The sequence below is a fragment of the Apteryx rowi genome, unplaced genomic scaffold (assembly GCF_003343035.1).
Source record: "Apteryx rowi isolate R43461 unplaced genomic scaffold, aptRow1 scaffold_154, whole genome shotgun sequence".
Lineage (NCBI taxonomy): Eukaryota > Metazoa > Chordata > Aves > Apterygiformes > Apterygidae > Apteryx > Apteryx rowi.
In genome coordinates this window covers 1,600,790-1,627,915 of record NW_020447797.1, presented here as the reverse complement: position 1 = coordinate 1,627,915, position 27,126 = coordinate 1,600,790, and the positions used below count along the sequence as shown (strand labels likewise).

Genomic DNA, 27,126 nt, shown 5'->3' with positions numbered 1-27,126 from the left:
CGCCGCAAAACGTCTTGAAATATTAAACAGCACAAGACCCGCTGCTAATTTCGGCGCCTGGCGGAACCAGATGGAAGTGGCTTCCCGAGCGCCACCGTCGCTTTGCGGCAGATGGACGGGCTGCCGGCCAGCCCCGTGCACACGCTGTTTGCCGCGATCCTCCAGTTTGGCCCCGGCTGGGGAAACCAGGACTTTCGGGGGCTGAGCGTGGAGGCAGCAAACTTTATTTTGCCGGGACGACGTTGCTCCTTGAGGCAGAGCATCCTCAGCACCAGCCCRTCTTCCGTTTCCAGTCCATCGGACTAATAACCTCTTGCAACTCTGTTTTCCCTTGGCCCCAGCTCCAGGAAACACTACTTGAACCCAAAGTGAGAAGCTCCCCACTGGGCACAAGGATTCGGCTGCCAGGTCCCGGCTCCGGGGTTAATTTCATTCGKTTTTTTTCCTCCTTTCCCCGAGAAGCATTTTTTCTTTGGAGGCAAAGCTGCTCCAACTCAGTGTGCTGGGAGCCAGTGGAAAACCCTGGAAATACAGTGCAATTAAATAAAAGTGCTGCTGGTGCCGGGACATTTCAAGGCAGGTGTCAGGCTGGAAGATTCTCCTGGGGATTGTAGTTGCATGAAACCCTGACTCCAGTGCACGCCCCAAGTGCAGACATCTACGTTTAAATCTATTTAATTTGCATTGCTGATAAACACCAGTGTTTTGAGCAATGCAATTTTCAAGCACTTTGGTGAATGCAGCAACTAAGTAAACACTCATTTGAATGGGAAAAGGATGCACGTCAGGCACGTTTTATGATTACACAGTGCCGTGAGAGAGTTCGTCTATCACTCAGAGTGGGAAAAAAAAAACAAGCAAACCCAAGCAAACAAATATTTTAACGATATCAGTGAGGGAAATGCTTCCCCTGCTCATGGACTTGGTGGAAATTTCAAAGTTGCAGTCAGTTTGGTCCATTACGGACCAAGAGAATCCCCAAATCATTAGGTGGCTTTCCTAAACAAAAACAGGAAAAAAACCACACACCCACCCTGCTCTAACTCAGGGAGGTGAGGATTTAAACCCTGGTCTCGCATCTAAACGAACGCTTCAACGAACGAGACACAGGGCATTTTTTTTTAGTGATTTAGGGTTTTGTTCTTCCAACCAGAAATTCTAATCACAATGAAACTCATCCATAAGTTTCGACAACGTTGATCGATGTCTCCTTAGAAAATTACTGGCCTAATAATTCCCAGCCCTTGCAGCCAAACAGATCTTAGATTTTAAGGAGAAGAAAAATTAAAAGTCTGTGGGCCTGCAGAGCAGAGGCAGAGTATGTTCATACCGGCTATTTGCTACTTTATTTATTATATCCTTTGCTGAGGCTCAGCCAGCCGCCAGCCCTCTCCCTCCCCGCTAGGAAAGGCGGACCGAGCTCTCCTGCAACGCCGCATATGGAGGATGCTATATATAAAAATATTTGCATTGTGTTGTAGTGCGCCGCCCCCGGAAAGGTCAGCGCGGCACAGACGGATCTCCTATGGCAGCAGGCAGCCTAATATTTTACTCTGATAAAAATAACCCGTGAAAATTACATCTAGGGTGGCTCTGCCGCGGCAGGACGGAGGCCTACAGTGCTGCAACGAATTTTGCCGGAGGGGGAAGAAAAGAAAAATCAGTCAGCGCTAACCTGAAGATTTAAACGGACACATTGCGCACCGAAGTCAAAGGTTGCTTTAGGGGTTTTGCAAGGTGTGTTGAGGAAACGTCGGCACGAGAGACAGGGCAGAGGGTGAAGTTTAACAGCTGGACAGATCCCAACCCGATGCTGAGAGCTGCCAGGAGTCCCGAGAGGTGAGGTGGATTTTGCAAGCCCAGGGTGGGCTCAGCTTCCCGAATTTTAGCCATCTCGGAGTTAACCATCTAATCTCCGCAGGTCACCAGTGTCCCATCACAGTCCATGGTGGGAGACGGGGTGATTCTTCATCCCATCCTTAGAGAGGTGCCTGGCTTGGTTAGGTAAGACACTTCCCTTTTGGATGAGTAGTGGTGGGTGAGATGACTCCCACTCCCAATGTCTCAGACTTGTTGCCTCATTCTTTGCTCAAATCCACATTCTCATGCATGAATGAACCCAGAGAGGAGAGACGATGCTGACGAGCAAGAGGCCTCCCAGCTAGTTTTGTCTGGACTCTGATTTCCTTTCCAAGAGCGTCTTGGTGGTGAACCTCATCTGAAATACAGCGATCAGTGCTGGTCACCAGAGCCTGATTAAGCGAGGCTGAGAAAAGAGCAAGCAAAAGCTCCTGGGACAGGCAGAGGAGTGGGGAGCCTGGTATTGGGGAGGATCCCACATGGCTTGGAGCGTGCAGTCTGGTGAGATGAAGGCCATGCAAGGATATGAATCCTCTCTRGAAACACATCAAAGGTAAACACCAGAAGGGAGCAGAGCTTTCTAAATGAAAACATTTGCAAACAAAAGCCCAGAATGGACAAAACTGACTGCAAGTTTCATCTGGAAATCCAAAGGTCTGGAGCCAATAGAGCTTGGCAGTCATGGACAGGCCAGCTTCTTCCCACCTCAGGTCTCCTGGTGGCTTGCACCAGTTCTGCTAGAGATTTAATAACAATTGGGTTGTCAAGCTGTGGTTGATGCAGATCAGCTCAGCAAAGCCTGTCGTTTGGCACAGAGGAGACGACAGCGTCACACATGATGCTCTTCGTGTGTGCTACAGAACTCCTCCGCAAGTCTAGAGAGCTTCTGTGTCATGCCCCCCGCCAGGAGGCAGATTGCTTTTTATCCTGGACATCTGTCTTCCTCGGAGCATCCCAAGACAAAACGCCCTATATCAAAATGCTTGGGAAAGTCATTGCAACAAATGCCTGTGAAGTTGCCCAGCACACAGYGTGCTGCTAGCACGCACGTCTCCAATGACCATTCCGGATGGTCGAATTGCGGTAACGCACGCAGAGCGTGCACGAGTGGGAAGCGTGCCATCCGACTGTGTGGGAGAAGCACCACTAATCGGCCCTCCGTGAATAATGCTGGCATGTGTCGCCAGCTGCTCTGGATTTTGTTTTCCCTTCCTTTAACGGAAAGGGTAAAACGTTGCCACTTTCCACATCACTGGTGCAGTAGAAGGATGGAAGAGAAAAGTCACTGGAGGTGCGGGAGTAGGTAGGGCTGCAATAAGTGACAATGGGCTTCAATCAACTCTGATGAGACAAGGAGTTGGACCGAAATGAACAGTCACCCTCAGCCATCACAACTGCTGGGAAGCTGTAGAGAGGTACTGCAAGAGGGTGAATGTCAGGGCAGGTCTCTGCTGGTCAGCAGGGAAGGAGAAGACAGACGGGAGCATGCATTGCTGTAAACGTCCAGCCCCCGCAGATGCTGCAGATCCATAGCTGACTTCTGCACGCAGGTAGAGCTGCACCACCAGCCCAGACTTCTCCGCGGAGCCAAATGCCAGCAAGGTGCTGTCAGCATTTGGATTAAGAAGACCCATCAGCTCCACCGGAGATCAGTCAGATGGGTCACAAACACAAAACCATGCTGTGGGCATTAAAAACACATGCGCCTCCTTTCTCCCCAGCAGTGACCTTTGCTGTCATGACCTGAAAATATTTCATTGCCAGGAAAACATTTCCAAGTGGTCACTGCACAGTCAGSTACACAAAACTTCCCATCCAACCTTATGTCGCAACAACCTCATCAGTGACCTCCTGCGCCTTCAGCAGCTTGCAGGCTCGACACAGATCTGAGATGCTGCCCAAGGATGGGATGCATCAACTTTGACCGTCCGATATTAGCTAGCTTGTCTAAGTCACGCAGGCACTCTCCACAGGGAACAGAAAGAAACATCCCTACCAGATGACTTGTCTCACCCAACCACCCTCTCACCCCAGGTGAGATGACTGACCCTATGGAGACTTGCTCCAGCAACTCTTGAGGATCCCAGGCAGTGTCTCAGCTTCTGGTGTTAGGGAGTTTCAGCAGTTAAGGAGAAGGCAGCACAGTCTGGTGGTTAGGGGTTGGGCTCCTCTATCATCTCCATACGTGATGTGCATGCTCCCTCCCTTTCTGCACCCTTCTTTCCCACCAAAAAAGCAAAATCTGCTTGGCAGGGAGCTGGGAGGTGGAACAGATCATCGGAGTTATGAAGACAGAAAAGCCACCCCTCGCATTTCCCGAATCTCACCTGGCCCCGAAAGACCTGCCCCATACCAATGCTTAATGCACAAGAAATCCAACTTCAAGCCAAGATTGAATTGGAAAGAGGGGCCAGCCCCTTCGACCACGAGCCTGCGAGAACCGTTAGCGTCCCGTGTGAGCGGCAAARACACCATCCTGCGCTTACTGTGCAGAGCTTTTGCTTTGCAACAACCCTGAGAGGAGCCAGGGGTCCCCTGAAGCACGAGCAGACGCTGAGCTTCAGCCCTACGCTCCAGGGGAGCTCAGGAGCGCCCGTTGCTTTTGCGGCAGCACCATCCGTGATGCCGGGTCGGGAAAGGGAGAGGAAAGCCGAGCTGGTGCTGCTATGGTAACCTTCGGCTGGTTTTGTTTCTAGCAACAATCTTTTCTTTCATCGGGGGCTAGCGCTAGGAGGGCTCTGCTCCCGCAGCATCCYTGGCTGCTTTCCCACGCTTGCAAAGGGGCTGGTGGCGGCGCGGGAGCGGCGCCCTGGGCTCGCAGGGGCCGCGGGAGGGAGACGACCGTGCGCCCGGGCATCTAGCTCTGTTCGGAATTACGGCCCCGAGCACGTAGCGCGGCGCTGCCGTCCCTACCTGCAGCCTCCCACCCCCTCCTGCAAAAACCCAGAATTAAGTATTTCCCTTCACCTGGCAATCACTGCCTGCCCACTCCTCCAGATGAAAGGGGACAAATTAGCCAAGGTTGAAAGGGGCTGGGAAGCGCTGGCATGATGCCATCCCACCCTGGGACAGCACAGAGACCAAATCCAGACCCCAAAATCTTTGCTCCACTCCTGTCCAAACCCACAGCCTGGCTCCCTTGGCTTTGGCAGTGCAGTGCGGAGCCAAGTGCCAGGGGAGCCAGGAATCTCAACACTCCTGCTTTTATGAGTTTGCAGCTTTCATTAGCTTAACACTAATTTCTATCTCAGTAATAACGCTTAATTATTGTTTTTACTAATGAAATATTTATGAAAGCCCATATAACTTCCATATAAACAACCCAGAGAGGCCATTACTGTGGTTACAGAAATAAATATCTGTACTGAAGGGCATTACGATGAGACACTGAAGATAAATTGTTTCTGGCTCCTGGGACAAGAGTATAACAAACCGCTGTATAACATTAAAATTTGTGTCAATTTTTCCCATGGGAACATGATCAGATAAGAGCTTGGAGCAGAAGAAACACTGCTAGATCAGGGTATCTATGAAATAAACAGGATTTTCGCCATTTTTCAATGGCAACAGAATTGGCTCCAACCTTCCTCGTGCTGTGGAGCTGAAGCAGCTGATGTTTTAGCTTTATCCTTGAATTAGATTTGAGTAAACTGATTTTTTTAACTGTAGGAAATTCCAAGAATACAAAACTGGGGATGAGAAGACCGTTCATTAGCGTTCCTGGACTTATGTTCCCATATATATATATTTTGGGAGATAGGCAAGTTCGGGGACAGTGAAAAAAGTCCTGCTTGGTCCTTACCACTCTTTTTACAGCTGGGCAGTGGCTTGGAGACACTCAAGAGAGGAGTCAGATGATCTCCACCTGCATAATCCATAGACAGGCCAATGTGGGATTAGTCCCTGCAGGACATCTGCAAACACACTGCCCAGCCTGAATGCCAGCAATTTATGTCCACTCCCGAGCTGCACCTAATCCACAACCCGAACCATCTGCCGGCAAGTTGCTCCCAATGCTCAGCCTCAGCTTCCTCCTCCTAACTGTGGCACCTGCGCTCCCCCTCAACGCAGGCGGTGGCTTCCCTTCTTTGCTCTTCACGCTCTGCAAAATATTTGAGTAGTGTTATGTTGTGTATTTTGTCACTTAGCCAAACGCTGCAGATGGCATTCCTCTCTCTAATCTTCATAAGCTTCCCCTTAAACAGTAGTAGGGGACGTAATAATAACAACAAAAATAACACAAACAATAAAACAAAACACACACCCAGTCCTCTTTCCTGAAGCTGCCCAGTTTCTCAGCACGCTTGGTAGCAAAGTATACGGCAGTGATGGTGAAGTCAACTCTAGATACCCACTAAATGCTCGGGTCCCTGGGAGCGGTGCCTCTGCACATCACACACTGCCCATCTTTACTGCTACATGGCCTTGTCCACTGATGAGGAAACTCATCCAGCCCATCAAAAGCCTTATTCCAAAACAGACCCTCCTGAACTTCAGTATGGCCAGTCCTACACGTTCAGAAATTATGAGCTGGACTCCCAATATTAAGAAAGTCACTTAAAGAAAAAAATCCTTCCTTCTTTGCAAATGCTACTTTCCTTCGTCTTTTGCCTTGTGGGCCTTTAGGATCACCCTCAGTCAGTCCATACATTTAATTTTCACAGGAGCCACCGTTTTTTAATGGTGGTTGAAGCTCTCCACAAAATCACAGCGCTCCAGCTGCTGCCACACTCCAGAGCCCAGGACAGGATGGGAACGGAGAGTAAGGGGAGCACTGGGGGAGAGCAAAGGAGTCCTCCTCCTTCCCCAAAATGCTTGGCTCATGCTGTCCATGCACAAGGACGGCAGTCGGTGGTGCCCTGCAGGGCAACTTTTGGGGAGGAAAGCAGCCTCAACACCCAACGCTCATCCCTGCCCTTGGGAAGATGGTGGTGCTTCGTGGCCGGCTGGTGAAGCCCAACACCATCTCCTTGATTAGTCCCGCTCCGGAGATTTAAAACGAGACCGATGTGATGTTCATGCCCGTAATCAGCAGGAACGTTCAGTGTTGGAAAAGGAATGACCCGGGCTCTTTTAAACATGCCCCTTCTCTGCTACGGCTGTTTTGATTTTGGCATGTTGACAGCATTCCAAGGAGTTGATTTAAATTAGAGTGGTGCTGGGCAAAAAAGAGGCTGTCCCAAAATTTTGAAGCATTGTTATATAGTCACTGCAAGCCTTGCTTCAAAACCACCAGGCAGATCCATGGGGGAGGTGAACGCACCCAAGGTGTCCTCTCATGGTCCCAGACCAGGAGAAACAGCACCCAGACAACTTCACACATCGGTCCTAGCCAGCAGCGGGAATGCAGAGCTGTTCCCAAATCTGCTTTGCTAAAGATCACCTGCTCAACAGTTAAATGGAACAAGTTTCTTCCCTTGTTGGCTTTTCACCCTGCTGCTTGGCTATTGCTTTAGACGTTCAACCCTGTGTCACTTCTTCCTACAGAAACCTGTGGGACTGGGACCCATTGGGAAGGATGAGACTGTGCGGTCTCATGCCCTCCTCTAAATTCTGCCTTTCCGCCTGCTTTCACCGCAGCCCGAGCAACTCAACAGAAGTTAATGTTATACAGGCAGAAACACTAGCGATGGTCTCTGCTAAACACTGAACTCCCCCCAGCTACACTTCTACGTCCAAGACAGCTCGTGACACGCAGTGGAGACTTTGCAGAAACTCCTCCTGCCTGCTGCAGAGCTCAGACATTGCATTCTTGACCTTGCACACCTCAGCTTACCGAAAAAAGGTGAGAAGCCTTCAAACAGCTAGAAACATGTCAGAAGAAAGATGCTACAAGCCAGCAGCACAGGCCACCACTGATATCACCTGGAGCACCCTGCACATTGTCCTGTGGGCCAAGGGGGCATCTCCTGCCTGGGGTCCTTTCGGGCACTGGGTGACCTGTTTCAACAGCCTGAAGGGCCCTGGGGAGACCACCAAACCCAGCCCCCGCCCAGTGTCACATCCAGCCAGTCCCAGCCTCCTCTGAGGGCTCATCATCTAACCTGCCTCTAAAGCCTCTGGTGAAGATGGGTTTCCCCCTCTGCTCAGCAATGCCAGCCTTCACTGTCCTGTGCGGTACAAGGGAGAACAGTGGGGGAAGGTGTCTTCTCAAGGCCGCACTTAAGAGTCCATCCTGTTCCCCAAGTCCGTTTGTCCTTCGCCTACCCACCATGGCTCGTTACTCCCTTTCTCCCTGGCTTAGCCTCTTTCATAGCTGACAACTTTTACCAAGTCTCCCTTTTGTCCTCTCTAAACCAAAAAGTTTTGAGTCTTTCCACATTTCAACCATCTCAAGTCCTACAGCCTAATCCTGCTGCAGGTAAGTCCACATGGAAGAAGACTTCACGATGCAGCAGGCACCAAGGACTGCGTTATTGCAAAGGATGGAGCTCAGGCAGCAAAGCCCCCCAGAGAGAGCAAGCAGAGGCAACAGAGACTTGGCAACACTTAAGCTTATCTCCCCTTTTCATCTTCCCTCCACACATTTGGCCATTACAAATTCTAGCAAACGCAGAGGTTGAAATGCTCTTTTTCCAGTCTGACGAGAGATGAGCTTTGACTCTTTCATGCCCTCCTTTTAACCTCCATAAAAGCTGAATAATTAATCAGGCTCTTTTTCTCTTCCACTCTTCGCTTCTGCTGAGATAGTCTTTGACTGCTCTGCAGCTATCCAAGGAGTGTACTCTACACGAACTTTGCCATCTGTGATTCCTTAGAGCGCTCTGTATTTTTGCAATGAGGTACAGTAAAACCAGAGACAGCTGTGTTCTTAGGCAGAGACGCTGAACACGGACCATTGGCTATTTTATCTACAGAATGAGCAAGAAGAGAGTAGTAACTGAAAGGACTGAAAATTCGGTGATGCTGCCAGATGCCCAAACTATGAGACAAAGCAAGGAGCTGCCACTAAAAGCACCAGGAGATCCTCAACTAGAGACACGGCGTGCTCTCCTACACGGTGCCTGGGCACGGGGCAGGCAACTGGTGCCAGGACTCTTCCCAAGGGGCTCTTTCATTCTGCTCGTGCAATGTAAGTCCTGTGCATCTCAGGAAAGCCATATGAAGCTCCCTCCTAGGTGGCCGAAGCAAGGAGTTGTCTTAAGAACAGACTGTCATGCTCTGCTTCCTGAGCTGAATTCAAGCAAAATGCTTCCAGAGCATCTGCAGGAGGGAACATCCCTCAGTACATCATCCGTGCCAAAGCCGTACACTGCTTGGTAACTATCACAGTTCACAATTTGCCTTTGAAAGTGTCTGGGAGGTCTCAAACGTCAACCGGAGCCTCTGTCGCTACAGGCTGGACAAACTCAGAGCAAAACGATGAGCCTTGCACCAAAGAGATTAATAAAATTAAATTTAATTAGCACTTGCAAGATGCTTTTATCTTCAAAGCGCTTTATAGCTGCAAATTCTCCTGATGCCTCCCTGAGATTGATTAGTACGCGTGGAGCTCTTTGCTTTCCAGGAGGGAAACGAAGAGCCTTGGAGAACAGTCAAGACCAGAGGGGGGGCAACACTGATCTGGATTAGCCTCCTTTAAAACCAGTGCGGCCAAAGAGGCTCCCGAAACTTCGCCACAGAGTCGCTAACGTTACACCTTCAGTGCTCAAAAAAAAAAAAAAAAAAAAAACAAAACAAAACAGAAAAAAGGATGTTTGCAGGCAACTTCCCAGCTCCGGGGACAGCAAAGACTGAACCTGTCCTCCAGCAGCCCCCAAACCTTGCCTCCTCCATCGGAGCCACCTGGCCGTCGACCGAAAGCTGCAATGGGGCTTTTTCTCCCTCTCTCGCGGATGCCTGTTATTTTGGGCACTCGCGTCTCTGCTAAGGACACTTCACTTCACATGCCAGATGCAAGGACGCAAACGGAAGCTGCAGCATGAAACGCATATTTAATTTTAATGCTGCGCAACACCGCTTTGTAACGTGTATCTGCTGATTTTAGGTACCTTATCTCTGCTTTACCAGATTTCCCAAAGCTGGCTTCTGGGTTTTATTCCCACATCTGCACGTACGTGTCCATATAGGATGGCGCATATAGGACACAGTGCAGAGAAATATGTGCACCGTGCAGAAACGCATGGGGCACATCTTTGCTGCCTCACTGCCTTGCACTGCTGTTTGTTTTTGTTTTTTTTTTTAATTCTGGGTGTCGCAGGAAATATTTTTGTGCAAAGCATCTCTTTTTCAGATCAGAAATCCAAAAGCCCCAAGACTGACTACCAATGAACACTTCCCTCCCTTGATTAAAACCAAACAATTCAATTGTAATACCTAGGTGACATTTCTCCTCCCCCCAAATCCCGCCCTTATTCCACAAGTCACATCAAATGGCCAACATCAACCCTTGGGGCAAACGGAGCTTGGATCAGCCCCGGACAATTTGCTCCATGTCTGGGAATAGCAGCATTTGCTGCTTTGCAACACCAAAAAGCGTTTTTTTCAGCGGCTGCACTTGCTCTTTCCAGCACCACGATAACGTCGAGAGGCCCCGGAGAGCAATCGACCTCAAACCGGAGTTTATCAGTTATGTGACAACCTTAATGACACCGCCTGGACTCCAAAAACCTGCCTCACCTTCGAGCCACCTCTCTGCGCTCGGGCACCACCGATGAGCGCGCTCAGGCAACGGTAATTAATTTTTAGAGGCAATCTAATTTGATGGATGCGCTGGTTGTCGGGGGCTTGTGGAAGATGGAAATAACACTGACCTTTTCTCCCCGGTCAACTCGGCTAATTGAACGAATTCTTGCTCTCGTTAGGAAAAGGTCTGAGATGCGGTGCAACGCGGCACGTTTGGTGCTTCCCTTTAGGTGACATCGAGCAGCCTCCAAAAGGTCAAGCCGCCTCTTGACAAGCTGAGCCGAGATCGGACCTGAGTGAGCTTCTGAATGCAAAAGCGGTGGGTCCTTCTGGCCCGCACCACCCTGCGTTACTTATTTCTGCTGCAGGCCACTTATTTTAAAGCTAATATTTATCTCTTTGAACATTTAAGCTTTCCAAAAAGGTGAATCGAGCCCATGTCACGGAGTTTTCGGGTGCTTTTTGATTGCCTTGGCTAAATGTTGCAAACTGGTAATGCAAAACCTTAGCATCATTTAAAAGAAAATAGTATCCTCCTTTTGCAGGACTGATTGAGGTTCAGCACACGTTATTTTATGGTGGAATTTAACCAGAAAAGGCTTATATTTAGCAAAAACAGTTTAATGCATGGGAGGCCCTACTTCATTTAGCAAAAAGGAAAGTAAAGCAGCAAGGATCATTTGACTCTCTAAGGATGGGTTTGGTGTCACACAACGAATTACCATCTAACCCAGGATATGAGAAGCTTTCCACTTCCATCATCTTCATCGCTTTTGTGGGCACTTACTGCAAATCTTTTTCCAAAGCATTTCTGGCACAGAGCTGTGTCAGTGCTGGGCTCTCAACACACCTTTAAAGCCAGTCAATCTCGCAGTCTCATAAGCAACTGATGGATGAGGCTCTCTCCTAGTAACGGAGGAGTATCGGGTTTATGACCTGCAAGCCCATTTGCGGCTGTCCTCCTTTATTCGGATTTCGATTTTGTGCCTTCCCTGGGCTCTACGCTCTTGCAAGACTTAAACCCTCCCGATAGCCATAAAACGCAGCAACAGATCGGCGAGGAAGGAGCGAGCTGCAGACTGCATTTGCCTCCAGCTGCGCCGACCTGCTAAAACGATGCTTCTCGCCAGGGCGCAGAGGGCAAGCGGGACCTCGCAGCCCGTGCCGCGAGTTTAACACCCCTGGGCTGCTCCTGACGGAGGCAGGAGGACGCGGATCACGGAGCAGCATGTGCCGGGCTTTGCAGAAGGTAACCGAGAAATGCAAACCTACGGCCAAGGTTTCAGTCTTGTTCACAAGAACTCGAGACGGGCAAAAAAACAGAACTGCAGCTATGCCCGGCAAGGGTTCATTTTTTCCACCTCATCCACAATACCCTTTCGAAGCATTAATAAAAGCAAAAGCTAAGTTGAAGCCACGCAGGAGGAGGAAAAGTTGAACCAAACCCTGCAAGCGCAGCGTGGAAGAGCATTAAGGGCCGCGCCGCTAGGTGCTGGAAAACCCTTGCATCCGCCCAGTCTAATTTAAATTATTCTCACCTTTTCTGACAGTTTAGAGAGTCAGCACCGTACTACAGCCCCGGTGCGAGGGCACACGCTGCATTTCCAGGGCGAGACCATCTACGCACCACGGACACCGCATTATAACCCAGGAGAGACGGCGCACACGCTGCAAAGCAAATAACTGCCACGGCCGATGTAGAAGTCATCCTTGCACCTCCCGGCCCGCACGGAGCTAGCGAAAGCCGTGCTGCTAAGGGAAAGCATTTTGGATGAGGCAGAAAATCAGTTCTGACTGGCTGGGCTCATGCGAGATCCCGGGATACTTTTTTGGGGATAACGGAGGGCGTTAACCCAAGCGTCCTGGCTCAATTCCAGGCAAGGTTGTTACACTCCGGCTCCCTAAATCCTTCCAGCAGTTCCTGGATGAATTCAATATCGTTCCCTCCACATCCTAAGCCATTGCGTGTTCGTACTGTGAATTTTAAACACCTTTTTGTCTTTCCTCCTTCCAGAGGGAGCAACGTGTCATCTGCCCGTGCTGAAGTGCTACACGCACATACGTGGTTTGTTAATCAGCTAGTGAAAATGCTTTGGGCTGAAAAGTGCTGGGAAAAGGCAAGTTACTCTCATATGCACCTTTCCTTTCTTTTTTTGATAGTCAAATTAAATTGATAACCAAATCAAATTGAGAACCAGCTCTTCCAAGGCAAACACAAAGTTTCACCTGCAGAAAGGAGCCACGGCTGCACGGAGGAGACAACCGCTTGCAACATCCCCGTAACGGAAAGGAGATTGCAAAAGCTCGGCGAGGCTCTGCAGTCAGCACTAACCAGCCGGACTTTAGGAAGCGCTTAAGCATCGCAGGGTCATCTTCTGCCTCCATTCGTGCCCTGGGTACCCCTGTGCAACCGCAGGACTGTCCCCGCCAGCCCTGTTTGCACGCAGGTCAGGATGCAGGAGAAACACAAACACCCTGCGGGCTTTGGGCAATCTGCTGCTCAGGGGTTTCTTGGGCTGCAAGTCATGTACAGATCCTTAACAGGATCTTCATTACTGCTCCTTCCATTCATTTCGCTAATTGCTTTTTAAAGTCATTTAGTATTTCTGGCTTCCAAAACGCCTCACGTCAGAGGTGCACAATAAAATTTGCATCGCTGGTTGCAAACCTGCTGCTTGGCAATATTTATCAATATTTTCTAATTCTGCTGTAATGAGAAGTGAATAACGCTTCCCTCTTCACCCTTTGTGCTTTTATACCATGCCCACGGTAGACCGGCTATCCGGACCCCAGCAGAGCTGCCGTCAATGAAAATCCCTTTTCATATCTGCTGCTGCTGATCACTGCTTCTGCCCCCAGGACATTTCCTACCTATTTCCTATTTACAGATGGGCTTGACATTGGATAAGGTTATTCCCCTCCGCATGGCGTGCACTAAACAGATGCACCAACTGTTGCCATTTCCTTCTGCGTGTCCCTCCAAACTCAAAATACCTGGCGGTTCAAAGCCTGAACACGTTTTCCACGGTGGAAATCCAAAGTAGTCCCGCCAGCCGCGACGGGGGCCCTGCAGGTTTGCAGCCATGAGCTGGGAGAAGACAACCCACCTCTGTCCCTGGTGGCCACCACACGCTTGAATTCGCATCTCTTGTAGGCGAGGTTGCCTGAATTTATGAAGAGCAGCCGCTAATTATATTAATATGCGGAAGTAAATTACAGTGACTGCTTTGTGCCACTCCGCAGCTGGCAAACCGAGCGCTCCGGAGGAGCTGGCGCTTGTTAACACACCACGCACAGAGGCTGCACGGTGGGAGAACAAGTTCTCCTGTTCGGGATTCCATGGAAAAAGAGGGCATGGCCGAACTCTAAGCTGAATCACCAACTTGCCCTTTTAAAAAACTTTGCAAAAAGGTGTTGCAGTGAAGCAGTAACAGCGCTCCACGGATACCTCTCTGCAGCACCGAGATGCTGCTCAAATCTGTTTTGCCTGGCACAAAATCCTAGGGGGCAGGGAAATGAAAGAAACCATGGAAACGCTCCGGGTTTATGCCAGGATGAGTAAATTTGGACGAAATGAATTTTCAGGGCTGGCAGCAGTGGCCGCCAGCCACACACCCCTGCCCAGGGTTACCCTGGCCCCCTCCGCGGCCTCTCCGCAGAAGGTCAGCCGCGGGATCCCCAAAGTTATCAGGGCTTAGGAGCAGTGAGGAAGGCAGCCCAGGTTGGAGCCAGGAGCCTCGCCGTGCTCTTGGTTGCAAGGAGTGTATGGGGATAGCCGTGCCACGAATCCCTTGTACTGATGCCTGGAGCACCCCAAACATCTGGCAGGAGCTGGAGATGCTTCCCGTTAGGAAACTTTCCCAGGTCCAGACCGTAAAAGCCAGAGCAGGCAGAAGATCACTCAGCACAACCCTGCTAACCTTCTCCCACTCTTCACCAGAAAAAAGCCACCAGCGCTCACGACATATTCTTCTCTAAAATACAAGCTAGCCAAAGGTGTGCATGCCGCTAAGGAGCGAGGCTCATGCCTGCGTTGTCGCAGGGCTCTGCAGACCCGTAGGACCCTCCTTGCAAGCGTCCCACCATGAGCTCGTCCCCACGGAAATGCAGCCAGCAGTCAGAGCTGTCTGGGAATCGCTGCTTGTCGCAGCAGGGATGGCACCACCTTGATCTTTTCCCTTCTTCAGAGACGCACGTAGGACCGGAACAGCCCTTCTCAGAACGGCGAGCGGCAGAAATGAGTCAGAAAGAACTTCTAAAGCATCAGCGCCTGCGTGAAGGCCATGATTCAGTATTAAAGCCACACTAATTCAATTAATCTGAATTCAATTTGGAAGGGAAAAGAGATCAGCTCAATTAAGGTGGCTTTAATTAAGAAGAAAAGCAGCAGCGCAGAAACGTGATGCCACTGAAATCATCTGCGCCTCTGGCGTAGACATGCCACAGCTCACCTCACCAACACTGTTTAGATGGTGAGTCTCCAAAGCCGGGGGCTCACRCGGCAGTCACCACAGAGGTTGGTCCCCAAAATCGTCAGCCCCCCTCCTCTCCATGCACCAGRGGCTTTCTGTCTTCCATTTCATGAAACATAACCCTCAGGAAAGAGTCTTCCTCTAGCCACCTGTGGGAGGTCACACCGATCTGCCCCTCAGGTTTTGCCCTGCGGTGCTTTTGGAAGGCTGTGGCAATCATCTGATTTCAGGAGTTGGAAACTAAACACCCAAGGTCCATAACGTCATTAAGAGACCCTACTGGGAAGCAAAAAATGCATCACGGCCTTGGATGGGTCTGACACGCAGGGAAATGGGCATTAGATCTTTTCTCCCTGTGACCTAGATCAGAAGTCTTGCTCACAGCCCTTGCTTTTTATCAAGTTAAATAGTAGCAGCTCAAAATACTATGTGATAGTCTCCTAAGTGGATTGAAGCCTCAAGCTTTAGAGATTTCATGCTTCTTTTTAGTGCAATTTTATAGTGTATTTCTCATCCCTTTTCTTTTTTTTATTCAGCATGTTATTCGATTAATTGGTATGAAACATTCATCTTTATCAAACAATTCCTGAAACACAAATGCAGAATGCTTTGATTGTATTTCTTATTTACAACACTGTGGCCTGAGCGATTTCCGATTTACCACGTCGGTGTATTAGGTCAATATATAACACCTTGGGCCACTTCAGGAAGATTAACCAGAAGTGGATTCCCTTTCCAATCAAATAGTCACTGCTATAAATTAGATTCTTTTACTATATGTGATTGCATTTCTGCCGGTTTCACTACAAAGCGCAATAAAACAAACACCCTCCGCATCCTGTCTTCTCATCTTGTAAGACAACGCTGGGAAACCRTGTATTTTGGGGGACTCTGTGCCGTATGTACGACCAGCTGTGACTTCCACCTATGTTGCTCAGAGATTGTAGTTTGCCCCTTGGTTACTGCAAAGAGTTTCCCCCCTGGATAAAATCTTCAGTCTTGCATTTCTACTTTCACGTGGGACTGCTAACTTTTTTGATTGCATCATGATTTCCGTGGGGATATCATGAATCTTGGAATATTTAAGGGTCTCTGCAAACCACAAGGGCGATGTGAATACTTGAGAGTCGCAGATTATTTTCCCTTTGTTTTTCCATTTCTAGTACCCTCKTGGTTAATGCAAAACGCTAGAAAATACAGATTCTAGAGGTGAAAAACTTAGACGACAAAGAACACCAGTTCTTTTTCTTTTTACTGTGTTTTTTTCTTTTTAAATGCACCTCATGATTTTGACAGCCCTGACACAATATTTTTGCACGTCCAAAGACGGCAACGCTGCCTCATACTGTGACATTTGCACACAGTCAAAATAYCCTTTCTTTGCACTGGAAATTCAAGACGGAAGCAGTCTGTGTATGCTCGCTCTTCCAAAATTAGACTGCACATAAATTTAATACGTTCAAATAATGGGCTTGCATATGCATACAGCCAAGCGAAAGGTGTATTTTCCTAATACAAGCAACTTGTTAGACATGGTATTTCAGGTTCCCAAGGTATTAATGGATGCTCAGTAAAGGTCTTTTTAGAATGATAATACACTTCATTTTGTTTGCCGAGTCCCTAACAATTAAATCACTTTTTGTATTACAAAGCGCACGCCAGTGTGACACAGCGGCATCGGCTCCCCGAGCAGCCCCATCCTAAGATATGAACCAATACTTCCCTTCTTCGCCTTGCCTATTTGAATTGCAAAGAGGAGTTTAAAACAGAAAGCGGAGATCCCGAGGCACGGAGCCAGCAGCAGAATGAAGCTTTGGAGTCCGAGTGCCAGCTAGTTGCACAAGGGGCTGCGGAGGAGACCGYGCTTTGATGGCACCTCTAAATCTGGAGCCGAAAGCAAAGCCTCTGTGAGGCTAAATAGTAGGACTTTGGCCAAATCGCTTGGCTTCCCAGCGTGGGGGGATGGGAGGGGACTATCTAAAGAGCATTGATGGTCCCATCTGTTTCAGCATCTGGGAAGAGAAGGAGGGAGGACATTGGCCTTGGCGGCCCTTGAGCTGCACCAAGGGCAGAGGGAAAGGCCACGTGTGCTGCCCCAGCTGGAGTTCGCTTGGTCGGCCACTGCTTGGATGGTGGGGCAGCAAACCGGGGCCTGAAGGGCTCTTGGGTTGCTGTTTCCTATGGGAAACCTCCTTGCAGTAAGCACAAGCCACCGCCACCACGATGGGCCAGAGAAATGCAAGGGCTGGAAGTGATGGGACAGAGAAGGAAAAGCAGAAAGCCCAGCACTGCAGGAAGAAAACAAGATGGGGTATAACCTAAAACCAGGATAACAAGAGTGTCAGCTTAAGGAGACTCCGTATTTTCCACGTGAAGACCTAGCAGTGATGAAGGTTGGTCGGTGGGACGGGGGGATGGCGTGGAGCAAATGCCACGGCTGAGTCTGCAGCTTGCCAGGGCGGTGTGGAGAGCTGCTGGCTGCTCCAGGGGGACACGGGTTAACGCGGCACGACCGGCTGGCAAAAGAAATGATTTGAGCAGGCACGTCTGAGGAATGTCTGAGAAGACGGAAGCTGGAGAAAAAAGGCAGAAGGGAAATTCAACCCTGCAGAAGTCAWCATCTAAGAGGGCAAGGGTGCAGCAGTCTCTGTACAGTGCACATCTGCCTCCCTATATTTCATTCCAGGTGTTTCATCAAGAAAAAATGGAAAAAGGCCAAGGAAAAACTGAAAAAGTGATTATGGGGCTGGAGAGACTGGCTAATGAAGGGAGACTAAGAGAGCAACTGCTGTCTTGCAGGATGGCTATGGGGGAGATGGAGCAAGAAAATCAGCCTGCAAAAATATCCGAAGGGTTAAACACAAGGAGAAAATGGGACAGTTTAGGTTATAACGGAGATATTAACAGAAAAAAAATTAAAGCTACTCTGAAGCCAGAAGCTTTTCAGTCAAGCACAGACCAATTTGTTAAGGAAAAACCTTATCTCAGTGCTCCCATGATGCCTATCCTAGCAGGGACAGCCCCAAACCCTGGGGAGGAACCCCAAAATCTTTCCATCCTGGAGGTGCCCCCATGGTTGGGCCATCCCACTGCCTGTCCCTGCACGTCGCCTTGGCCCTGCAATGCAAAAGCTCGCGCCGCGTCTGCTCCCATCCCTCTCCATAGCRGGGGTGAAGCTCACTCCTAAGAGCTGCGCGTACTCAAAGCCTTGGAGCCAAACCTTTTGTACGGTCCCAGTGGTAGCAGCTGAGGAGACTTAATTCCAAACACATTTACATTATTATGCAAATATTTGGAAATCATCAACTCCTTCACTTACCTGTGCAGAGCTAAGTTAAGTGTTTCCATGGGAACAACAACTATTAACCACTACGGTTAATATTTTTATTCCGATAGTGTCCAGAGGGCCCCAAAAACATTGAAGACAGCTTGTACAAGGTGCAGTACAAGTGCAGAGGACGAAAAAGTCTCTTGCTGACAAGCAAAGATTCATGTTTTAAGAGCTTCAAAGAGCTTCCAGTTCTATTTGGAGCTGTAAACACAAGCCAAATTCACTCGCAATGAGTCCAGGAGCTCCCTCCACAATCCTTAACCAAACCAAGAGTCCAACTTAGAGCTTTCCCTTGACTCCTACCGAATTTCATGGTCAGGTAGGGACCTCGTTTGCTATCTTGATCCTGCCCACACAATATCAGCCCAGTTTCCAGAACATCAGAAAGCTTCTGCATGCTTCAGAAAAGACGTCTTCAGAAAGATGAAGAGAGGCACGTACAAACTGCACAACACATTTCTGGATGGGCTCCTCCTAAAGCACCTGAAAAAGTCAGCTAGGAAAAGCAACCCTACTGCAAGAACAGCACAACTCATGACACAGGGGCTGTCACCCCACTGGAAACCTTGCAGGGATCCAAAACCACTCATCCCGGGGTGGTTAATGAGGCTTTTTCCTGCATCCAGGGGCTCCCCCAAAGCAGTAAATGATAAAACATCAGGTTGGAAGTTGCACTTCATCTTCCCACTCTCTTTTGTGCGAGTGACTGTTTTGCCTTTGAAAGGATGAGGCATTAAACAAATGCGACAAGCCAAAAACAATTAACTAAAATCACCATCTCCTCCCCCTCAGCCGGGCCACATCAGACTGCTTTTGTGTATTAGCTAAAAACTATAAGGCAATGATTTTTGCTATAAAAGCCCATGCAATTTTAAATGACTAATGGGTCTGTGGGAATGTGTTTAAATAATAACAATCGAAAAGCACACAAATAAATTTTAATTTCGAACGAACGCAACCAACTGTCCTCTTTGCTGCTGAACAGAAGTTTGAACGGTGCTCGAATGGGCTAATTCGCGCAGGGGGCAAACGGAGCGCAAACCCCTGAGCGATATTTTGCTCTTCTACCTTTCCCAACATCTAAAAATAAACACAGATAACCTCATCCGGAAAAAATCCCGTCAGGTGCACACACTGAGGAGCAGATCCAAGTAACGCTGGGCTGGGCTGGGACATGAGGCTCCTGGGGTGGAGCAGGGCCAACTGCCGGGTGCAGAAACACTTCAGCCATCCCAAAAAGGAGCACCGACCCCAAGGCAGGGCACCAGGGTGGATGATGGATGCACGAACCAGCTGGGGAGCAACCAAGGGGAAGGGAGAGCTTCCAGCTAATCGTCCAACTCCAACCCTTGAGYTGGAGGAGTTCAATTAATTTGGAAAAGCAACTTGTTTCTCTACCGATTGGGTTCCTCTTGCAGCTTTCAAGAACTATGAGATTTAGACAGGGGCTGGAAGGCAAAGCCGGGGATGAGGAGGATGGGAARGGGAGAAGGGCCCATACCATCTTTCCAAAACAATGGTACATGCACGTTTGCAGGAGGAAAGAGAAGGTCTTACCTGTTTCTCCCCATATTGGCAAATATTCGTCCTGTTGTATGTCTAGCATGATTTCCAGTCCATTGCCTGTCCCACCCTTAACTGTGGTAAGAAGAGGCCGTCCTTCTTCTCCTGAGTTAAACATGTAGCATTTCCCATATTTTGTAAACACCTGAGAGGAGAGAAAAGAAAAAGTGCCAGATTACACACACGTCTTCCCACTCGGATGTGGGCAGAGTGCTGAAAAACAGCCACGGGCTGCAGCTCGAAGGGCATGTTGAAAGACAAATCTAACCCAGTTTAATAATTTAGCCTATTATGGTCTCCTTACAGAAAATAAGGGATGCGAGGGAGGAAGGGAAAGCTGTTTTAGAGCAGCRAACAAATGTCTTCAGCAGCGGTTCRCCTGATTCACATCGTGTTAGCTCTCCGAGAAACACACGTACGTGCAAGTGCGTGAGCTTGTGCCGAGACCTAATGCAACTCCCCGGTTTTGTGCCAGGCGCCTTGGTCCAGCATCGCTGTGCGCTCCTGCCTGCAGGGTTAGAGGGGGAATATTTCTCCCTAGTCCTGGAAAAATGCAACCGCCCGCACCAAAGCCCACACCTACGCCAAGACAAATCACGCTGCCAGCTGCCCCGYGTCCTGCTGGCAGGGAAATCCGTGCCTCTCCGTGCCGCTTTCTGACATCCCTTGCAAGCCCCCTTACGAGTCAGAAATAAGCCCCTTAAGTAGTATAAAAGCTCTGGAAGATGAGCAGATCCAGAAAGGAAAGAGCTTCCTTAACACCAAGGCACTGTCCAACCGGATACCCACTACGGAGTCATTCTGACGGCGCTGAGCATCACAACCTGCAGGCATTGCTCATGCCTACTGCTTTCCATCCAAAGGGAGCAACGTGAATGATGCCTGTGCTCCCCCCAACACCAAAATGCAATATCCCCTTCGTTCCTCATGCTACCACTCCCCTGGAGAATAAATAAGATTTAAAAATGCTCCAGTAAACGAGGAAAGACTTCCTCAATCACTTTGCTCTTTCTTCAGTCTTGTTTTGATCCCTCTACTGAAAGAAACTCTGGAAAAAGCCTAGATGGAAGCTGTCAGGGCAATGACAGCTCTGCAAAACAGGGCTTGCATGGGTTTCAAAGTGGGCGGACTCTTGGTGGGGTGGCAGAGATGTGACATCTTTGATCTTGGGGGGATTGATGGTCTCAAGCATTGACAAGTCCTGCATTTGGCCTTTCCCCAAATCGCAAGAGCATCTCAAAAACCCCCAGACTAAAAAAACAGCTCTCTCCTACGCCTTGCACTCAGACCATCACATGTACAAATTTTTAAGATCTTTTYCCCAGAGTAATAGAGGCTAAAAAAAGAAAGCTGAAATGCTCAGAGGATCACACGGGTCAGCAGTCAGGGCTCTGAAACAGCTCACTAACTCCAGCAGGCTTAAAACGCTGAGACTTGCCAACACCGTGTCGACGGGAATTTGGCCGGCTGCAGGTTTAGGCTCCAAGTCACGTAGAAATGCCCCAACATTATGACTACTGACAAGCGTCGGTGTGAAATGGGGAGCGCAAGACGTCTTCTGCTCGCTCCACCGTCTCACAGTTTTGCAAGGTCCRGTTTGCCAACCAGCAAGCAGTCTGCCATCACCGGCAATGAATATTCAGAGCAAAGAGAGCCCAACAACAAGCTGCACGCTGGCCGCAGCCCCATCTAACTTCTCGTATGAGCTAATGTGCTTGCTGAGCTCATATGACCCCACGATGATTCATAAMGCCAACCGAAAGCTGGAATCATCGGCAATTTATTCCCGTCAAATATTGACACATGCCTTATAATCACAGCATCAGGAAAGCAGGTGGAAAAACTATGCCAGCACATAAAATCATATTCAAGTTAAAAGCTCCAATCGGAGCAAAAGGGACKCAGAGAATATGAAGCGCTTGCAGGAAAAAAAATATGGCCTTTTAAAAAGATTTTATCCAAATGAAAATCCCTTTTTAATACTCGACTGACCTATTAAACCATTCAAGCTGGAAAGATAATCTGAACAACAGTAAGCCTGTGTTAGCAGCCAGTGCCCACAGAGAGGTTTAGCCAGATACGCTTTGAAGGCAGAAGTAAAAATTTTCTAATTAGGGTAGTTTAAAATACAGCAAGAAGAAAATCTGCATTAGTGAAAATCATGGGAAAACAAGCAAGCTTATAACTAAAGCAACAACACACTCTAAATGCTGAATAAGCTGCTGATGCACCCAGACCAGTCTTTAGCCAAATAAATCCAGGCAATTTTATAGGGCTTTTTATACTGCAGCTTTGCAGCTGTAAAATTTCAGAGTATAAAACCTCCAGTTAAGGGTATGTTTGTCCATCAAACAAGATGTAAACCGACAGGGGCCTGGGGCCCACTTAAACAGCATTTCTGGGACCTTCCATCCCAGAAAAATAAACCACATAGTGAAATGAAAAGGAAGAGACCTTCCTCCATCCCCTCCGCTCCACTCTCCGCAAGCAACCACCAAGATCCATGGAAGGCTGCTGGCAACTGCCAAGAGCCTGCCCTGCCCACGCGTGGCCTTGGCAGATGTTTCTCTTGGACAGCGTGAGAAGATGAGAAACCTCCACAGCTACCCACAGTCCAGCATGTGTCAAATTACGTATGGATGAAATGCAACTGCCTCCCAATCCCACATCTGTTCCTGGGCAACGGTCAGCCCAGGGGACAATCTGAAACACAGCTTAAATCCAGGTGCTTGGGGGCATCATCTACATCTCTCCAAGGACTCTACAAGGAGACTTTTTCAGGAAGCCCAGCTATTTTCTGCTGCTCTTCAGGGCCATCATCAAGCACCAATCCTCACTAAGGCTCTTGGTGTGCATCCACCCTTGCAAATCAGGCGGTAACACTTGTGCCTTTGTACAGCCAAATACTGCACCAGAACCACGATCATGATATGGTAGAGAACATAAACTCTTGTCCTAATGAGGAACCTGCTGAAGTATCAAGAGCTAGCAAACAGTATGGAAATTTTCAGGTAGGGTCACTGCAAGGCTTAGTGGCTTGGCAAAGAACCAGCATGTAAAAGCAGCAGGAAAGAGTCCAGCTCAAGAGACCAAACAAGGGATAACACAGGGAATGCCTATATTAGCAAACAGCATGCACCAGGAGAAGACCTATAGAGCAAAACAGCTGGTGATGAGGACCTGACACTAGACATATCTCAGGGCTTTTTATTCCTTTGGACCAGCTCTAGCCTGCTGCCACRGACTGGGTGCATAGTTGGGCTGGAGCACATCTTCCGGCTAAGTTTCATCACCAGGGAATCCAGCCCATGTGCTCCAAGCCTGCTCCTCAAAGCAAACCAAAGCACGTTAAGTGGAGCCAACTGGGAGATTCACTTCAAAAGCACACTCCTGATCCAACTAAAATGTTCATGTAGATGCATCCGCAGGGAACRCGAGACAGCCRCACGCTGCCTGCTCTCACTGCTCACATCYRGCATCTCTCTCTATGAGMGCACCACCAGGGCTAAGTGAGAAACCACAGARAAGTGAAAACCAAAGAGAATAAGGYGAGGATGGAGAAATGAGAGCCTTTCCCTGCAGGACAAGGTTGCTAACGGGGACCCTTTGGGAAGGCAGYGCTAAGCTGCGGATGACAGAGCAGCATCAACGCTCGAGTGGCGTCCGGGGATGCCTTCAGGCAATCTTCCGCGAGGCTTAGCCCTGTTCCCAGGCAGAAAGGAATCACAAATACATGAAACAAAAAAACAGGATTCAGTGGATTCTCTCTCCTCCTACCTGGCTCGTTTTGGTTCTGTGATAATATGACATGGATTCGGAAGGATTTGGACCACTATCAAATTATTAGGATGAAAGAATATAGCTGTTTGGAAAGGGAAACACCAGTATTTATCAACTGCCATGGTACAACTGAGACAGCAAACGCAAGGCAAAACAGAGTGATTTAACCTCAGTGCATTTGTTTTAGGGGAAAGCAGCACTTTTTGTTGTTATTAATCTTTTAACTTGAAATACAAATAGGGTTCAGCACAAACCAGGAAAAAAAAAATAGAAACGTCTACCTTGAGAATAACCTATAAAATTTCCCAATTTTCCTCTCTGATGGATCACTAGTTACTTTTGACAGCTCATCTGAAAATCCATGTTTAAGTGCAAAGGCGAACATGTTTTTAAACTTGTGAAATGGTATTTGAATGACACAACAATCCCTGCTTTAGCGCCTAAAGGAAAAAAACGCGTATCCCGTGAAATTAGAAAGCAGAGTATAGGTGTCTCAACACACTTGATGCACAAAGCAGAAGACAGCACCTTAAAAAGCTCAGAGCGATAGATGTATATCCTGCTGCGTGTGAAACCAATAGTCCAAAAGAAGCCTGATATTCAAAATGCGGCTGAGCCTGACTAGAATAATAGAGGAAAAGGTATTTCACTGTTYAGAGTCAGCATACACAGGAGGAGAGTATCTGCTGATAAATTATGCTTTCAGTATGGAGCAAAATGATGGTAAAAGCAAGTAATTGAAGTCTGTAAATTACTTTTCGAAATCCAGACAAAGATGCAGACTAGAGCTCACTGACAAGGCAAGACACTATTTGTTTGATTAAGGTGCTAACCACTGAAAAGCAAGCAAATTAGCATCCTTCACAATCATTTTCTACACAATTGAGGGATGCAAAGGTTTAGAGACACGTATCTCATCAAGCTGCTTCCAACAGTGCTGTGGACAACAGAGCGGAAAGGAAAATGAAGGAAATTTCCAGAGCTAGATGAGGGAGATGCTTTCCAAAAAACAACAAAATCCACTTGGCGCTGGGAACAGGGATCAGTTCACCTCCCTTTGACAGCACAGACCCTTGGGAAAACCATGGTGTTACCCACCTTGAGACCATTCTCCAACACCTTGGAGATGTCCTGCACGAGTGGAGCTGGTGGCGGACAACAAGGAGACAAATCTGATCTGGACAAAGTGCCACTGACCTTGGGTTGCTGCGACAAGAGGACTCATACAGAGGACTGACTGCAGGAGAGGGATGCTCATGGCTTTCTGTCTAGCAAGGAGAAGGTGCCTGTTTGCTGGACGAGCTGAGGAACGAGGGGCATGTTGTATAAAAATGTCCTGCTCCTYTAGATACTAATTTCTCTCTTCCCCCTGGTCCCTGCATATTAATCTTGTTTTAAACATAGACTTGGATTCACAGACTGTTGGTCGGATAATTTCACTGACCCACAAGACTAGCAGAGCTGGTGGAACACTTTCAGTAAGAACATTGTTTTTGCTGCAAAACTGGTCTTCCATCTTTTTTTCCCCCCCCCTCCAAAAATGTTTGCTTCTGCAGTTTTTTTCTGGGATGGAGGCAGGGGAATGGGAAAGCAGAGAGAGGAAACTAAGCATCCAAAAGTAGAAGCATCTCCACTTGGAGATTTCTCTGTAGAATTTCATGGTTGTTTCTACACAGGCCATTCTCCTCTCTGTGAGYCAAACTCCATCTCCTATGGCCCATCGCAACCAATGGCCCCAGGGTGCTGAGGACCTTTCTCTTTATAAGGAGACCATGACGTATAACGGGGAATGTCACATGGTTCAGCAGTCCAACCAGCCCAGGAGAATGGGAACATGAAGCATCTGAGCTAGATATGATACACCCAAAAGCAATGTCCTAACCAATGTATTTTAATCTTCAACGGGTCATCAGAAAGTGGATGTTTTCCATGAAGAACTTCAAAGATCCCCCCCCCTTCCCATTTTAGTCAACATTTATCCAGGTGGGAACAGGGCTCRTTTTCCAGTTAGCTCTAATAACCATCCTCTATAGACTCAATCCTCTCTTTGAGGCTTTCCCCAAAAGATGCGTTATAGCTGAAAGCAAGACACTGAGAGGCTCTGGGGAGGAGATCACTAGGATGGAGATGGGGTTGCACAGGAACCTACACGAGGTGACAAGAAAGGATTTAGTTCAGGAGGAAAGACGACCCTGTTTCTGAGCTTCTCATGCATGCACAATATATTCCCATAACTTGTAGCTCCCAGCTCTCTCTGTGGCAGCCGCTGAGCAGGCAGTGGCATCGAGCCATATCATTATTTCACTCGAGGTGCTAGGAACAGCACAGTCCAGTTGGCTTGATACAAATGCATCATGATGGTCCATTTGTTCACACTCTAGCAGGAGGAAGCAGTACATAATTTAAAATGGAATGATAGCTGCGAACAGCGAATCGCAACTGATACCTGCAATAAACAGGTTTCTGAAGCATCAAATCCCAAGCAGATTGCTTTCCAAAGGAGAACAAGACAGCAGTAACAGCTTGGTAAGAAGTCAAGTCATACCTAACTGGCAGAAAGGACTTCATCTCTCTCCCAATTTCAAGAGCAGAAGGAAACCAAAACCTTATCCCAAGCAGAGATAYGATTTTTGCTTAGAAAATTGGAAAGGCAAAAAAATTATATTAGGGACTTTCTAACTGCTCTAAATTTCTGTGTGGAGTGTCTCCAATACTATAACAAGAGATAGCAAATACTTGGTAGATAGATGGAGAGGCCGACAGGTGAAAGAGGTAAAATTGGCCAAGCAGCCTATTAAAAAGCAACAGGACTAATTGTTTTTCATCTCCCCACGGTACACAAACGTCGCTCCAGACAACAGGCCAAAGCCACAAAGGTGGTGCAACATCCCACACCAACACCTGCCCCAGCCCATTCCTAGAGTGGGATGCACAAACCCAAGGGGCAGCACCATTCCTGATGTAACACACGGGAAAAACGTCGGGACTCATGACACCCAGCACACTGGGTACCAAAGCTGAAGGGCAAATTTGTGCCTGAAACCCCCGCTTTGTTGGACCCTGGCCACTCTGCCGACCTGGACATGCTTCTAGCCCAGCGTCCTCCTGAATGGTGGTCCCAAAGGTCCTCGTGGGCAGTTCGGGCTCCTCTGTGCTCACCTGGCGTCAGCTCCCAGCATGCAGGGAACTTGCCTGAGCAGCAGTGGTTGCTTCTGGGGAGATGTTTTGGGGCACCCACACATGCAGTGAGCGCAGCACCTACAGCAGAGCACAGCATCAGGGCATGGGTAGAGGAGGCAAGGTAATAGCATCTCAGCTAGCTAGAGAACCATGTTGTAAAATAGGATCTTAGAGTAATGACCTAGAGCTGGGGCTCAGTGACCGACAGTGACATGTTTGGGAAGGCCCTGAGGGTGCCAGCTGACCAGCAGGGCAGGGGAGACACAAGCCTAGCTAGCTTTTGGGGTGCCCTTGTGAGACAGCCATGGGAGAAGA

The 27,126-nt window shown here is 48.6% G+C and overlaps 1 protein-coding gene across 1 annotated transcript in view; it reads right to left on the bottom strand.

Annotated features, from left to right (window-relative positions):
• Positions 1–27,126, bottom strand: part of LOC112962778 (acid-sensing ion channel 2) — a 508,910-nt gene that overhangs the window by 30,968 nt on the left and 450,816 nt on the right. Inside the window, exon 2 of the mRNA XM_026059248.1 lies at positions 19,846–19,996. Coding sequence (XP_025915033.1) covers positions 19,846–19,996 — 151 coding nt within the window. The remainder of the gene's footprint in view (positions 1–19,845; positions 19,997–27,126) is intronic.